The sequence below is a fragment of the Carcharhinus amblyrhynchos genome, chromosome 21 (assembly GCF_965287045.1).
Source record: "Carcharhinus amblyrhynchos chromosome 21, sCarAmb.v2.hapA, whole genome shotgun sequence".
NCBI classification, from domain to species: Eukaryota; Metazoa; Chordata; class Chondrichthyes; order Carcharhiniformes; family Carcharhinidae; genus Carcharhinus; species Carcharhinus amblyrhynchos.
The window spans coordinates 13,546,022-13,561,940 of record NC_137344.1 but is presented as its reverse complement, the minus strand read 5'-3'; the positions used below and the strand labels follow the sequence as shown (position 1 = coordinate 13,561,940).

The 15,919-nt window shown below is 42.2% G+C and overlaps 1 protein-coding gene across 5 annotated transcripts in view; it reads left to right on the top strand.

Moving 5' to 3' along the window:
* Nucleotides 1-15,146, top strand: part of cyth1b (cytohesin 1b) — a 250,764-nt gene extending 235,618 nt beyond the window's left edge. For all 5 annotated transcript variants that reach the window (XM_080209513.1, XM_080209511.1, XM_080209512.1 and 2 more), the window contains exons 11-13: nt 691-762; nt 7,389-7,543; nt 14,102-15,146. In XM_080209513.1, coding sequence (XP_080065639.1) covers nt 691-762; nt 7,389-7,543; nt 14,102-14,180 — 306 coding nt within the window. In that variant the 3' untranslated portion in view covers nt 14,181-15,146. The remainder of the gene's footprint in view (nt 1-690; nt 763-7,388; nt 7,544-14,101) is intronic.
* The last annotated feature ends 773 nt before the right edge of the window (nt 15,147-15,919 follow it).

Below are 15,919 nucleotides of genomic sequence, written 5' to 3'. Positions count from 1 at the left end.
TTTTTAACAACAATCAACAATGATTCTATGGTGATTATTAGACTTTTAATTCCAGACTTTTACTGAATTCAGATATCACCACCTGCAGTGGTGCAATTCGAACCCCAGTCCTCAGATCTTGCCTGTGGTCTCTGGATTACTAATCCAGTGACAATACCACTACGCCACTGCCTCCCCATAATATCAGAAGGATGAACATAGTAGCAGCCCAGCAATTACTGTCCCATGTTTTATCTTTTCATGGAATCCCTAGTGTGGAAGAGGCCAGTTGGCACATCGAGCTTTCACCAATAACAATCTCAGCTAGGGCCTATCCCGGAACACCACGTAATTACCTCGCTTATGTCTCTAACACTAAGGGGCAATTAAGCATGGCCAATCAACCTAACCCTCAAATCTTTGGACTGTGGGAAGAAACCAGATCACTCACAGGAAACCCATGCAGACACAGTGAGAAAATGCAAACTCCACACAGTCATCTGAGGCCAGAATTGAACCCAGGTCCCTCGCGCTATGCAACAACAGTGCTAAGGACTGTGTTGCCTTGGTTCATAGAAACTGTTGAAAGACCATTATTATTTTCTCAAATCTTAAACATGCAAGAAATGTTATTTATTCTCTGATGTAGTTGCATTCATATTTAAGTTATGTATTCATTCGTTTTGCTCTAAAATAATTGTTCTTTCACAGGACAAAGAACCCAGAGGTATAATTCCTCTTGAAAACCTTAGCATACGTGAAGTAGAGGACTCCAAAAAGCCAGTGAGTTGATCAGAAATTCTGACATTCACAATATTACTTTATTATCCAAAATGTATTTACATATATTAACTACCAATTTTCTATGTTAGATTACTAGTGTTATCTGATGTGTCAATGTTTTCTAGAAGAGAATGTTTAAATGACTTGTGATGTAAGCAAAATACGGCTAATGTTGTAGTAATGCAGATCTAAAATATAGTAACTGCAATTTTTTTTAATGTCTCATTTAAAAAGGAGAAGTCACCATTTCTCTCAAAGTAGCTTGATAGACATTTCAATGGAGACAATGTTCAGGGCTTAAGCCTCTCTGCTTGCTGCCATGGCTTATTTTGTTGATTGGCTTGTAATGACTTGTAATAAGGCAGAATAGTTAAAAAAGAAAACAAAGGAAAATTTGCTTTATATTAGGATGACTGTACATCTGTACAAAGCAGTGAGAGCCAGTGAAGTGCTTTTGAAGTGTAGTCACTGTTGTAATGCAAGAAATGTGTTCACCAGTTTGTATGGAATAGATACTTGCCAGGAAACCAAGGATAACTGCCCTTCAAAATGGTGCTGATAGGGCACCTCATTCAAAAGAAGGTACCTCTGAAAGTGCAATACTGTCTCAGTGTTGCAACACTGGAGTAGCAGTCTTGCTTTTTGTGCTGAGGACCTGGAATGGGACTTGAAACCAAAACCTTGTAATTTAGAGGAAGAATGCTAATGAATCAAGAATGACTTACACACGTAATATAAACATTCTCCCAGCCCTGCTCCACCAATTCCCCCACTCTACAAAATAAATTCAGTGTAAACACAAGACAAAAATTATGTCCATTAAACCATCCTGCTGGAAGCTAGAATTATAAACATCCAAGTATGCTGATTTGATCTGGATAAGTAACTAGATCTGAGCAGAATTATAGATTGGTTACAACACAGAAGTGGACTATTCAGCCCCTCGTGTCCAAGCTGGTTGTCAAGTCGAGAAGTAGGGATAAACAAGGTGAGTGAAACACCAGTGGTAGGGAAATTATTGGGGAAAAAAAAGAATTCTGAGGGATAGAATTAATTTCCACTTGGGAGAGACAAGGATTAATCAGAGATAGTCAGCAAGGCTTTGTTAGGGGAGATCATGGTGGTGATTAATCAAGGGCTGCTAACCCCTGGTGGGAATCGTGATGGTCTGTTGAATTGGACATCAGGGTCAAAACAAGAATCCTGTCTAGTATCAAGCCCATTGCGATTTTCCAGGCACACCCCACCAGCCTCAATGAGGTTTCCAGGTTTCCATGGTGAAAGCGCTCTAAATGTGACTTACCGATTATCACTGGGCTTGAGGCTGGCTGCTCCAGCAGTACTCTGTTCTGTGATTGCCCTTACTACCTCTCAAAAGCCATATGTGTGAGATTCCTTTGAGATGTCACTTTCACTCATATTGTTTTTTGCCTGAATGAGCAGCAAGTATAGAACGTAGGACATAGAAAAACAACAGCACAAACAGGCCCTTCAGCCCACAAGTTGCGCTGATGATATCCCTACCTATTAGGCTTACCTATAACCCTCAATCCTATTAAGTCCCTTATACTCATCCAGAAGTCTCTTAAAAGACCCTATCGAATTTGCCTCCGCCACCACCGATGGCAGCCGATTCCACTCACCCACTACCCTCTGAGTGAAAAACTTACCTCTGATATCTCTTCTGTAGCTGCTCCCCAGCACCTTAAACCTGTGTCCTCTCATAGCAACCGTTTCAGCCCTGGAAAAAAGCCTCTGAGAGTCCACCCGATCTATACCTCTCAACATCTTATACACTTCTATCAGGTCACCTCTCGTCCTTCGTCTCTCCAAGAAGAAAAGACCGAGCTCCCTCAACCTATCCTCATAAGGCATGCCACCCAATCCAGGCAACATCCTTGTAAATCTCCTCTGCACCCTTTCAATAGCTTCCCCATCTCTCCTGTAATGAGGTGACCAGAACTGAGTGTAGTACTCTAAGAGGGGTCTGACTAGGGTCTTATAAAGCTGCAGTATTATCTCCTGACTCCTAAACTCAGTCTCTGGATTGATGAAGGCCAGTACACCATATGCCTTCTTAACCACATCCTCGACCTGCGAGGCTGATTTAAGAGTCCTGTGGACTCGGACGCCAAGGTCCTTCTGATCCTCTACACTGCTAAGAGTCTTACCCTTGCTATTATACTCCTTCATCCCATTTGACCTGCCAAAATGGACCACTACACATTTATCCGAGTTGAAGTCCACCTCCCACTTCTCCCCCCGAGCCTTGCATCCTATCTATGTCACGCTGCAACTTCTGACATCCCTCCAAACTATCCACAACACCACCAACCTTCGTGTCATCAGCAAACTTACCAACCCATCCCTCCACTTGCTCATCCAGGTCATTTATGAAAATTGCAAACAGCAAGATCCCTGGGGCATTTCACTGGTGACTGGTCTCCATGCAAAAAAAGACCCATCTACAACTACTCTCTGCCTTCTGTGGCCATGCCAGTTCTGGATCCACAAGGCAACAGCCCCTTGGATACCATGCCCTCTCACTTTCTCAAGAAGTCTTGCATGGGGGACCTTATCGAACGCCTTGCTGAAGTCCATATAAACCACATGTACCGCTCTTCCTTTGTCAATGTATTTAGTCACGTTTTCAAAGATCTCAACCAGGTTCGTAAGGCACAATTTGCCTTTGACAAAGCTGTGCTGACTACTATTGAGCATACTAAACTTCTCTAAACGTTCATAAACCCTGTTCCTCAGAATCTTCTCCATCAACTTACCAACCACTGAGGTTAGATTCACTGGTCGGTAATTTCCTGGGCTATCCCTATTTCCTTTCTTGAATATAGGAACCACATCTGCAATCCTCCGGAACTTCTCCCGTCTCCATGAATGATGCAAAGATCATCACCAGAGGTTCTACAATCTCTTCCCTCGCCTCCCACATTAACCTGGAGTACATCCCATCTGGTCCTGGAGACTTATCTATCTTGATGCTATTCAAAATTTCCAACATATCCTCTTTCTTAATGTCCACATGCTCAATCTTATCAGTCCGCCGCAAGCCTGCAGTACAACCACCCAGATCTTTTTCCACCTGAATACTGAGGTGAAGTATTCATTAAGCGCTTCTGCTATTTCTAACGGTTCTGTACAAACTTTCCCACCTTCACATTTTATAGTTCCTATTCCTTCACATCTCATCCTTTACTCTTCACACGTTTGTAGAATGCCTTAGGGTATAGTACAGCCATTTTGAACTGCTCTGATTGACAGCTCCAACAGATACAATCCAGTAAACCACAAGGTTTTCACCTGAAAAGTGTGAGATGGTGTTAGTCCCCCAAAAGTACAAGGCAAGGCAATACACAATGAATGGTAGGATGCTTGGAAATACTGAGGTCTGAAGGGACTGCATATTCATAGATTTCTGAAGGCAGGACAGGTGGATATGATCGTTAAGAGGACATATGGGATATTTGCCTTTCTTAGCAGAGGCGTTGAACATAAGAACAGGAAGGTTATAATGGAGCTGTATAAAACATTTGTTTGGCCACAGCTAGAGTACTGTATGCAGTTCTGGATGCCACACTATAGGAAAGATGTAATTTTATTTTAAAGAGACCAGAAGAGATTCCTCACGATGTTGCTGGATTGGAGTGTTTCACCTATGAAGAGAGATTGGTTAGGCTGGGATTGTTTTCCTTAGAGCAGAGAAGGCTGAGGGGAGAGCAGGTGTCAATAATTAAGGTGTACAGATTTAAGATAAGGGGCAGGAGATTTATAATGGATTCGAGGAAAAATATTTTCACTGGGAGGGTAGTAGCAATCTGGAACTCGCTACCTGAAAGAACAGTCGAGATGGGAACCCTCAACATTTAAGATCATTTACAGGACGCATGAAACATCATTGCATATAAGGCTGGAAAATGGGGTTAGAATATATGGGTGCTTTATGGCTTGTGCAGTCATGATAAGTTGAAGGACCTCTTTTTAGGCTCAAAAATTCTGACTCTGTGAGGATGAAGCATCAGCAGACAATGAGTATGAACCTGCCTTCTGGCAGAGTACACATGAATGACTGAATTGAGAAATGCAAAATAAAGGAATAAAACTGCTATAAATCAAAAAGCATAATCTGAAATAAAAATAGAGAAAGGAGACGCAAGACATATCAGTTAGAATCAATAAGATCACGGCTGATCTGAAGTGGCTCTGTTCCACTTTCCCACTTTCTCCCCATAACCCTTAATTCCCTTGCCTACCAAAAACCAATCTACCCGTGACTTAAATATATTTAGCGAGGTAGCCTCCACCACTTCAACGGGCAGAGAACTCCAGAGATTCACCACCCTTTGAGTGAAGAAGTTCCTCCTCAACTCCGTTCTAAACTGACCCCCCCTTATCTTGAGGCTGTGCCCTCTAGTCCCGCTTTCCTTTCTGAGCGGGAAGAATCTCTCTATCTCTACCCTATCCATCCCCTTCATTATCTTATATGTCTCTATAAGATCCCCCCTCATCCTTCTAAACTCCAGCGAGTACAGACCCAGTCTCTTTAGTCTCTCTTCATAGTCCAACCCCCTCATCTCTGGTATCAGCCTAGTGAACCTCCTCTGCACTCCCTCCAAGGCCAAAATATCCTTGTGCAAGTGCGGCGACCAAAACTGCACACAGTACTCCAGCCGCGGCCTCACCAGTGCCCTGTACAGTTGCAGCAAGACCTCCCTGCTTTTATATTCTATCCCCTTCGCTATAAAGGCCAGCATCCCATTCGCCTTCTTGATCACCTGCTGCACCTGCAGACTGGGTTTTTGCGACTCATGCACAAGGACACCCAGGTCCCTCTGCACTGTAGCATGCTGCAGCTTTTTGCCCTTTAAATAGTAATCCCGCCGACTATTATTCCTGCCAAAGTGGATAATCTCACACTTGCTAACATTGTACTCCATCTGCCAGTTCCTCGCCCACTCGCTCAGCCTATCTAGATCCCTCTGCAGACTTTCCACACCCTCCGCGCAATTTGCTTTTCCACTCATCTTTGTGTCATCAGCAAATTTCGACACCCTACACTCAGCCCCCTCCTCCAGATCTATGTAAATGGTAAATAGCTGAGGCCCCAGCACCGATCCCTGCGGCACTCCACTAGTTACCAACCTCCAATCAGAATAGCACCCATTGATATCAACTCTCTGCCTCCTATTAGACAGCCAATCCTCTATCCACGCTAACACCTTACCCCCAACTCCATGCCCCCTAACTTTCTGAAGCAACCTTTTGTGAGGCACCTTATCAAACGCCTTCTGAAAATCGAGAAACCCCACATCCACTGGTTCCCCTCTGTCTACCGCACTAGTCACATCCTCATAGAATTCCAATAAATTTGTCAAACACGACTTCCCCTTAGCAAATCCGTGCTGCGTCTGCTCTATCAAACAGTTCTTCTCTAGGTGCCTCGCTATTTCTTCTTTGATGACGGATTCCAGCATTTTTCCAACAACAGAAGTTAAAGTAACCGGCCTATAATTCCCTGCCTTTTGTCTGCTACCTTTTTTTAAACAGCGGTGTAACATTAGCCGTTTTCCAATCTTCCGGCACTTCCCCGGAATCCAGCGAAGTTTGATAAATAATCACTAAGGCGTCTACTATCATCTCTGCCATTTCCTTCAGAACCCTGGGATGCATTCCATCCGGTCCTGGGGACTTGTCCACCATCAGTCCCGCTAGTCGATCACTCTAGTGACAGTAATCGCATTCAGGCCCTCAACTCCTACCATCCTTCTATCTTTAATATCTGGCAAACTATTCGCGTCCTCCCCTGTGAAGACCAAGGCAAAAAACTTATTTAAGGCCTCAGCCATTTCCTCATCTCCCACCACTAAATCCCCCCTCTCATCCTCTAGGGGTCCAACATTCACTCTAGCCAGCCTCCTCCTCTTTATATATTTGTAAAAACTCTTACTGTCCTTTTTTATATTTAGTGCTAGTTTAGCTTCATAGTCTATCCTTCCTTTCTTTATCAACTTCTTAGTCATTCTTTGTTGATTTTTAAACCTCTCCCAATCTTCTACTCGCCCACTACTTTTAGCCACTCTAAACGCATCAGCTTTTAATTTAATACTCTCCTTCGATAACCACGGCTGACTATCCGTTCTCCTACGTTCCTTCTTTACCATTGGAATATATTTCTGCTGAGCACCAAAAAAGATCTCCTTAAAGATCCAACCTTTGGTTATTTTAATTATAATCTGTGTGGAGATTGCACACTCTCCCCATGCCTGTGTGGTTTTCTCTGGGTCCTCCAGTTTCCTGCCATGGTCCAAAGATGTGTCGGTTAGGTGGATTGGCCATACTAAATTGCCCCTTGGTGTCAGGGGACTAGCTAGGGTAAATGCAGGGGGTAATGGGGATGGGCTTGTGGTCGGTGCAGACTCGATGGGTGAATGGCCTCCTTCTACACCGTAGGATTCTATGGTAATTGCTTGAAACAATTCAATGCCTATTTCAGTAAGTTGGAAAATAATAGAGAATACTTTTAATTCATAAAATATACGGTTTTTCACAAGCAGATTATTGATTGCAAATTTTATTAGCCATGGTTTTGTAATCCTTATTATTTTGAATTTCAGAATTGCTTTGAGCTCTATATTCCAGATAACAAAGACCAGTTTATTAAGGCCTGCAAGACTGAGGCTGATGGACGAGTGGTAGAAGGAAGTCACACAGTTTACAGGATATCTGCACCAACTCCAGAGGAAAAAGATGAATGGATAAAGTGCATCAAGTAAGCAAATAATCAAATGCATCACTCCAACTATAGAAAATGACTGACTGAGATTTTATGATCTGCTGGGGTTCCTGCCCCCCCAGGAAAAAGTCACAGGCAAGTCCATCCCTGCTCTAGTAGCATGTCCTGAAGCTACTTATTGGTCAGCACACACAAGAATTCAAGAAATGGAGGCAGGACTAGGCCATTAGGCCCTTCAAGCCTGTCCCACCACTCAATACAATCTGATTTATTCCAGTCTCAACTCCTTTTCTGCATCTTTTCTGTGCCATTTACCCATAGCCCTCTCTTCCTTGATCCGTCAAATACTTATCCACCTCCACTTTAAATACTTCTGAAGATTCAATTTCCACTATCATTTAGGACAGAGAATTCCAGAGATTCACCAGCCTCTGCGCGAAGACATTTCTATGTTTTCAATGACCGGTCCTTTATTTTGTAGATATCTTTGAGACTCTCCCATTAACGAAAACATCTCACCATCTACCTTGTCAAGCCCCCTCATGATCTTGCACGTTTGAATAAGGCCACTCCTCACTCTTCTAAACTCCAACAAAACAGACCCAGACTATTTAGTCTCTCTTGAAAGGACAACCCCCTCATCCAAGGAATTAACTGGTGAATCTCCTTTGGACTATCTCCAATGTTATCCAATCCTATATGGCTATAAATTGGGAGAGGGGTGTGTGCAGCAGGACCTGGGTCACTGAAGATAAGCCTGTAGGTGCAGCAGTTGGTAAAGAAGGCAAATGGTATTTTGGCCTTCATTGCATGAGGTTTTGAGTACGGGAACAAGGATGCATTGTTGCAATCATACAGGGCCTTGGTGAGGCAATACCTAGAGTACTGTGTGCAGTTTTGGTCTCCTTTTCTGAGAAAGGGTGTTCCTGTTGTTGAGGAGTGCAGCAAAGGTTTATCAGACTGATTCCAGGGATGGCGGGACTGATCTATGAGGAGAAATTGACTCGGTTAGGATTGTTTTCACTGGAGTTCAGATGAATGAGGGGGTATCTCATACAGACTTATAAAATTCTAACAGGACTAGACAGAGTAGATGCAGTAAGGATGTTCCCAATAGTGGGGGAGTCCAGAACCAGGGGTCACAGTCTGAGGATTCAGGGTAGACCATTTAGGACAGAGGTAAGGAGACATTTCTTCCCCCAAAGAGTGGGGAACCTGTGGAATTCATTACCACAGAAAGTAGTTGATGCCAAAACATTGAATTTATTCAAGAGGCAGCTAGATATTCTACTTGGGGCGAATGGGATCAAAGGTTATGGGGAAAAGGCCGGATTAGGCTATTGAGTTGGACAATTAGCCAAGATTGTAATGAATGGCAGAGCAGGCTCGAAGGGCCACATGGCCTCCTCCTGCTCCTATCTTCTATCTTTCCATTCTTTTTAAAGTAAGGAGATTAAAATTGTATGCAGTATTCCAGGTGAGGCCTCACCAACATCCAATTGATTACAACAAAACCTCCCTATCTTTAAACTCCAACCCCTTTGCAATAAAGGCCAAAATGCTGTTTGCCTTACTAACAACTTGTTGAACTTGCTTGCTAGTTTTTTGCAACTCATGCATGAGAACACCTAGACCTCTCTCTACTTCACTTACTTGCAGTCTCTTCATGTAGATAATAATCTGCCTTTTGATTCCTCATACCAATGTGCATGACCTCACACTTCCTCACGTTAAATTCCATTTGCCAGAGTTTCACCCACTGAATCATCCAATCTGTCTATATCGTTTTGCAGCATCACCATACCCTGGTCACAATGTGCCTTTCCACCTATCTTCATATCATCAGCAAATTTGGAAACCTTAAATTCTGTTCCTTCCTCCAGGTCATTAATGTAAATAATGAACAATTGCAGGCCAAAATCTGATCCCTGGGTACCACACTAGTTACTTTGTCAGCAGATTCTGACTCAACCTCATTTATGTTTTGTCATTCAATTTCTTCCAGACAAACTAGATAACATATTCTTGTACACGGTGCCCCACCAGGCTGTGTTCTCAGCACCCTACTATACTGCTTGTATATCTATGACTGTCAGCGAAATTCCCCTCCAATGTGTTGGATCTCAAACAATGATGAGACAAATTACAAGAATGAGACAGAAAATTTGGTGAACTGGTGCAGTAACAATAATCTCTTCCTCAATGTTAACAAAACGAAGGAGATTGTCATCGACTTCAGGAAACGTAAAGGAGAATGTGCCCCTGTCTACATCAATGGGGGTGAAGTAGAAAGTATCGAGAGCTTCAAGTTTTTAGCTGTCCAGATTACCAACAACCTGTCCTGATTTCCCCCCCCTCCACCATGCCGCCCCCCCCCCCCCCCCAACCACCCCATGCTAGCACTATTGTTAAGAAAACCCAGCAATACCTCTACTTTCTCAGAAGTCTAAAGAAATCTGGCATGTCAGCTACGCTCTCAACAACTTTTACAGATGCACCATAGAAAGCATTCTTTCTGGTTGTATCACAGCTTGGTATGGCTCCTGCTCTGTCCAAGACTGCAAGGCACTCCAAAAGGTTGTGAATGTAGCCCAATCCATCACGTAAACTAGCCTCCCATCCATTGATTCTATCTTTACTTCCCGCTGCCTTGGCAAAGCAGCCATCATAATTAAGGAACCCACGCACCCCGGACATTCCCCCTTCTACCTTCTTCCTTCAGGAAAAAGATACAAAGTTCTGAGGTCACGTACCAACCAACTCAAGAACAGCTTCTTCCCTGTTGCTATCAGACTTTTGAATGGACTTACCTTACATTAAGTTGATTTTTGTCTAGCTATTTGCTAGGCAAAAGTAACTAGAGGAGTACCAAGGGATCTGTCTTTGGCCTGAAAATGTTCACTATTTACATTAATGACCTGGAGGAAGGAAGAGAATTTAAGGTTTCCAAATTTGCTGATGATATGAAAATAGGTGGAAAGGCACATTATGACCAGGGTATTGTGATTCTGCAACTGGATACAGATTGCTATAACTATAACGCTGCCTTTTGCACTTTCTATGAATGGTATGTTTTGTCTGTATAGCGCGCAAGAAACAATCATTTTCATTGTATGCTAATACACGTGACAATAATAAATCAAATCAAATATAGGACTATGAAAGTGAACTCATGGTGCATCAAGTTTTGAATTTTTGGTTTAGAAAATTCGATGCAAGTCTCTGGAGAACACCTTTTTCTTTCCTTCAGAGTTACTACTTAAAAGGGACATAATATGCAATCTGAATCTATCACATGCCCAACTTTAATTTAGTGTATGATAGATCTTCTCTACAATGCTCTTTTCAGAAGTTGTGGACCAAATGTACTGAGGCATAAATCATGTGTGTGTATATATATATATATATATAAACATACATACACACTATTCTGAGATTTTGGAATACAGTGCATTCACTGAAATGTGTCGTGAGGAGATACTTCAATAAAACACATGAAGTACAGCAGTGATAAGTTACATTTAAGGTAGATGAGGAATAGGAAATGTTCTCTAGATGCTTGAAAATGAATTGTTGTATACCTGCTGCGCATCAATGCATTTTCACTCTGAGCAACAGCTCTCGAACTTCTGATCAAATTGTATGGGGCTGTGATGAGAGTACAGTGAGAGAGACCTGTGGACAAATTTGATTTCTGTGTCTAAGGAAGGAAATAACAGCCTTGGAGAGAAACAGCATGCCCTCCTCTCTGGATGCCTCAGACAAACCTGTATCCGAGGTCACCATCGCAGACGTCTGAGCAGACTTCTCAAAAGTCAACCCACGGAAAGTGACTGCCCCTGATGAGGTACCTGAGCTTGCAGATCCTGCATGGACCAGCTGGTGGGGATATTTGCAGCCATCTTTAACCTCCCTTTACATCAATCTGAGGGCCCTATCTGCTTCAAGAAGATGACCATCATCCCCGTATCAAAGAAAAGTCAGGCAGTGTGCCTTAATGACAATCGTCTGGTGGCTCTGATAGCCATCATTATGAAGTGCTTTGAAAGATTAGTCATGGCAAAAATCAGTTCGGCCTCCCAGGTTACCTGAATCCACTCCGGTTTGCTTATTGCCACAAGAGGTCAACGGCAGACACCATCTCTGTGGTCCTACACTCAACTCTGGAATATCTAGATTTACAAAAACACCAATGTCAGACACCTATTTATTGACTACAGTTCAGCCTTCAACACCATTATTCCCACAAAACTAATCTCCAAACTCCATTGTCTGGGGCTTGGCTCCTCCTGCTGCAACTGGATCCTAGACTTCCTAATCCACAGACTGCAATCAGTAAGGATAGGCGACAACACTGCCTCCACAATCATACTTAACACTGGTGCCTCACAAGGCTGTATCTTCAGCCTCTTACACTTTTACTTCTTGACTGTGTGGCCAAATTCCCCATCAAATTGATTTTCAAGTTTGCTGATGACTCCATCGCAGTGGTTTGAACCTCAAGCAATGGTGAGATGGAGTACACGAAAGAGACAGAGAACCTGGTGAACTGGTGCAATGACAATAATGTCAACAAAATGAAGGAGATGGTTATCGACTTCGGGAAGTGTAGTGGAGGACATACCCTGTCTACATCAATGGGGACAAGGTAGAAATGTTTCTAGGTATCCAGATCATCAACAGTCTGTTCTGGCTGACGTTTTAGTTAAAGCTCACCAACGTCTCTACTTTCTTAGCCTAAGGAAATGTGGCATATCCATTACAACTCTCACAAACTTTTACAGATGCACCACAGAAAGCATTCTTTCTGGTGGTATCACAGTTTGGTATGGCTCCTGTTCTGTACAAGACCGCAAATAACTGCAATGGGTCATGAATGAAGCCTAGTCCATCATGCAAACGAGTCTTTCATTGACACTGTATACACTTCCTGCTGCCTCAGAAAAGCAGCCAGCATAATCAAGGAACCCATGCAAAGCGGGCATTCCATTAGGAAAAAGATACAAAAGTCACATACCAACTGACTCAAGAACAGTTTCTTCCTTGCCGCCATCAGACTTTTGAATGGACCTCCCTCGTATTAAGTTGATCTTTCTCTACATCTTAGCTATGACTGTAACATTACATTCTGCACTCTCTCCTTTCCTTCTCTATGTATGATATGCTTGTCTATATAGCGTGCAAGAGACAATACTTTTCACTGTATACCAATACATGTGACAATGATAAATCAAATCAGTAACAATCGCACTTGAGCTGGACACTGAGTTAAGTGGGAGTTAGGGGTATCGCTACAGTAGGCTCGCAGATGGAGAAGTGGTTGTGGGACTGTGGTGGATAGGCCAGGCTAGGAGGGGAATTGTGGAAATCGAAAGACCTGGGCCTGGGGGTGTTGAGAGATGTCCACCAATGAGCCAAAGGGGTCTATAGAAGAGGAATCGCCTCCTTGCCCACCATGCTTCACATTTGCTTCTGCCCTCCACGCACCACGGAAAAAAATTGCATTTGGCCCAGGAAAAGATCCTTAATTTGTCAGCAGTTGGCTACTTAAGAGCCTCAATTGGTCCATGGGTTGACCAATGCCTATATGTTGTGGGTAAAATTGTAGAGGGGTGGGTGCATCAGGCACTATCACTAGCCTTCATCGCATTCTGTATAATTCTATGCCCTTGCCTGTCTTCCCACCTGCCCTGGAGTGTAATTTTCAGCCCCATGTAATTTTTAATACTTTCACAAACCTATATCTTCAAATAATTAATAAAATTATTTTAGTTGTAATGTAAATTTACAATACATGACTTACTTATGCAATTGTTGCGTTGGATGGGATAGAGAAGGGCTGTTTCTTGTATCTGTGATATCCCCTCCTTTTTTGGTTCTTGTGCATCATCTATTCTTTTAAGTGCATGGGACCTTTAAATTATTTTGTACAGTGACTTAAAGTGATCCACTCTGCTCAGCCTGAAAAGGAACTCGGAATTGCAGCTTAGAAAGAACATTGACTGTGATTTGCCTCGATATATCTATCAGTACCAAGGGTCTCCTCCATTGCAGTCACTGGGTGACTAATATGGAAAGTGGCACCTGCAGCTGCTTTTGCAGGGCTATGTGATGACGTGGAACTGCTGATGAAATGAGCTGCAACTTCTGAGAGATATGGACTTTGCTGGGAAAGTCATCATTATTGCCCATCACTAAGTGCTCTTTAGGAGGTGGTGGTGAACTGCCTTATTGAACAATCGGTTCTAACATTTTTCTTTTGAATATAGGACCAAGAAGATCTACATTCCCAGTTAACACTAATGTTAGCATATTAGACTTTTGCTTTGTACCTCCTGGTTCCTCATCTTGCCCCAAGCTCTGTTAACCCATTATCCTTTTGTGTTCCCATCCAAACTGATTGGAACACTGACTACAGTATCCTGCCAGCCCGCATAATGAAGTGATGACTACTTAAGTGAATAATGGCTGGAATTATTGAAGAATGAAACTGGATGATTGATTTGTTTAGGTTTCAGCTGTAATGTTTAATGTTTTGATGTTTCTTGTTTGCAGTATCTTAACTCTTTCTGTCTTACATTTTCTCCCCTATAGGGCTGCAATCAGCAGAGACCCTTTTTATGAAATGCTGGCAGCAAGAAAGAAGAAAGTTTCCTCAACCAAGAAGCATTAAAATAATGGTCGCTCACGCAGCTTGAGTCAAATTTTCTAACGTAGGTCACGTGACCTAAGGAAGTCTGTTTTCAAGTGTCAATAACCACAGTGCATTCTGGGACTGAGTACGTGCTTGTGCTGGAGAGAAGTGCTGAATGTTAGAAGGCTCTTTAAGACCTTCTGTTACTTGCTCTTCAACTAATGAGGAAATAGTTTTTAACTCAGCAATCTCTCAATATTTTCCTCTACACAGCTGGTCTGTTTGTGGAGTCCAGGGCTTCTATTTTACCTCCTCAAAGCTTTATATTTCTTAAGAATCTCTTGATTTAACAATTTTTTGTTGCAAGGGGCCTATGATTCTATCAGCCATATACAAAGGACTGTAATCAGTTAAAATTCATGTCAGCTGTTGTGAAAAGGTAGAAAGCCATGGCAAATGGTAATCCCTGAAAGTTGGTGAGGTCAGAATTTTAATACTTCAGGTGCCAATAGACAGCTTGATTGGGGTCAGATACTGTGATGATGATTGATGATATGTTTGGAAAATGAGGGCTTCCAGTCAGTCCAGTTTCATGGAGAGAGATGTGTGGTGACAAGAGAATTGGAAAAAAAGATGCTCCTGGAAAGAAGCCAGCCACATTACTACTGAAAATATTGCGCAAAAAGAATTGTCTGTTCATCAGATGATACATTTGATTTAATTTTTTTAATTGAAGCTTTTTGTTCTCAGCTGTTTTACTTTTCCACGTTGTTTTCCATTTTTCAATGCACTGTTAGACAAAGGCAGAAAAAAATGAGATGACTAAGCAGTATTAGTCTATTTATCAGAGCTGTATATACTTAATGTATAGATTTTTGGATTATTTTGTATCTGTTCAGTTGGTTTTAAGTTGTGATAAATTGGTGTCAGTACTTTTTCATCCTTTACTATTCATACTTGTAATCTAGCACTGACAAGCCAAGTCAAATAAATCAAGTTCTGTGTAACCAACTTGGGATTTGCTTTTCTGTTCTGTTATTTTCCTTTAATATCACAACATGTGGATATTGCCAGATATGAATGAATACAACTTCAGTCTATTGATAGTTCCCTTACTAGCACTGTTTTCTTCCATGTGCCGCAGCATTGTGGGCAAAATATTTTGGATTTTTACTAATACTTTCCAAACTTTCAATGACTTTTGGAAAGCATCTATTTGTTCTCAGTGCTGAAAACACCATCAGCCTTTCCTTGCAATTTTATGTTCAGTTTGTTCAAAACTGAAAAGATGTCTGCAAGGTAAAACAGAGTTAGCATCCAACTTTTAAGACCAAATGAATAAGCCAGAGGGAATGATATCTCAAGGAGGAAAGCGTAGGTTTCATACCTCGGTTCATAGACTCTGCCAAACACCCAACTCTTTGACAGCCAACGTATCTTTGTATGGAGCAATAAATGTGTGCTCGGCTCCCATTTTGGAACACACGGACTCAAATGGTAATGATTATGGTGCGTTTAATGAAATTCATAACTTTCACAGTTTCTTTCAATACCACCTCAAGATCGGATGGAATTCCTTTTGATGCCAATGGCTCAAGGTAAATGAAGTATAGTTCCAGACACTATCCTGACTAGCTGCTTCCTTAATCTTTACTGTAATCCACAGTTTTTCCCAATCATGTTAGCTGCCTCAAGGCTTGTGATTCTTCTGCAATTAACCCAGTCTTAACTATTCAATGCTTCAGAGACCTGTGAGCCAGTCGTGTTGGTTGGTAATG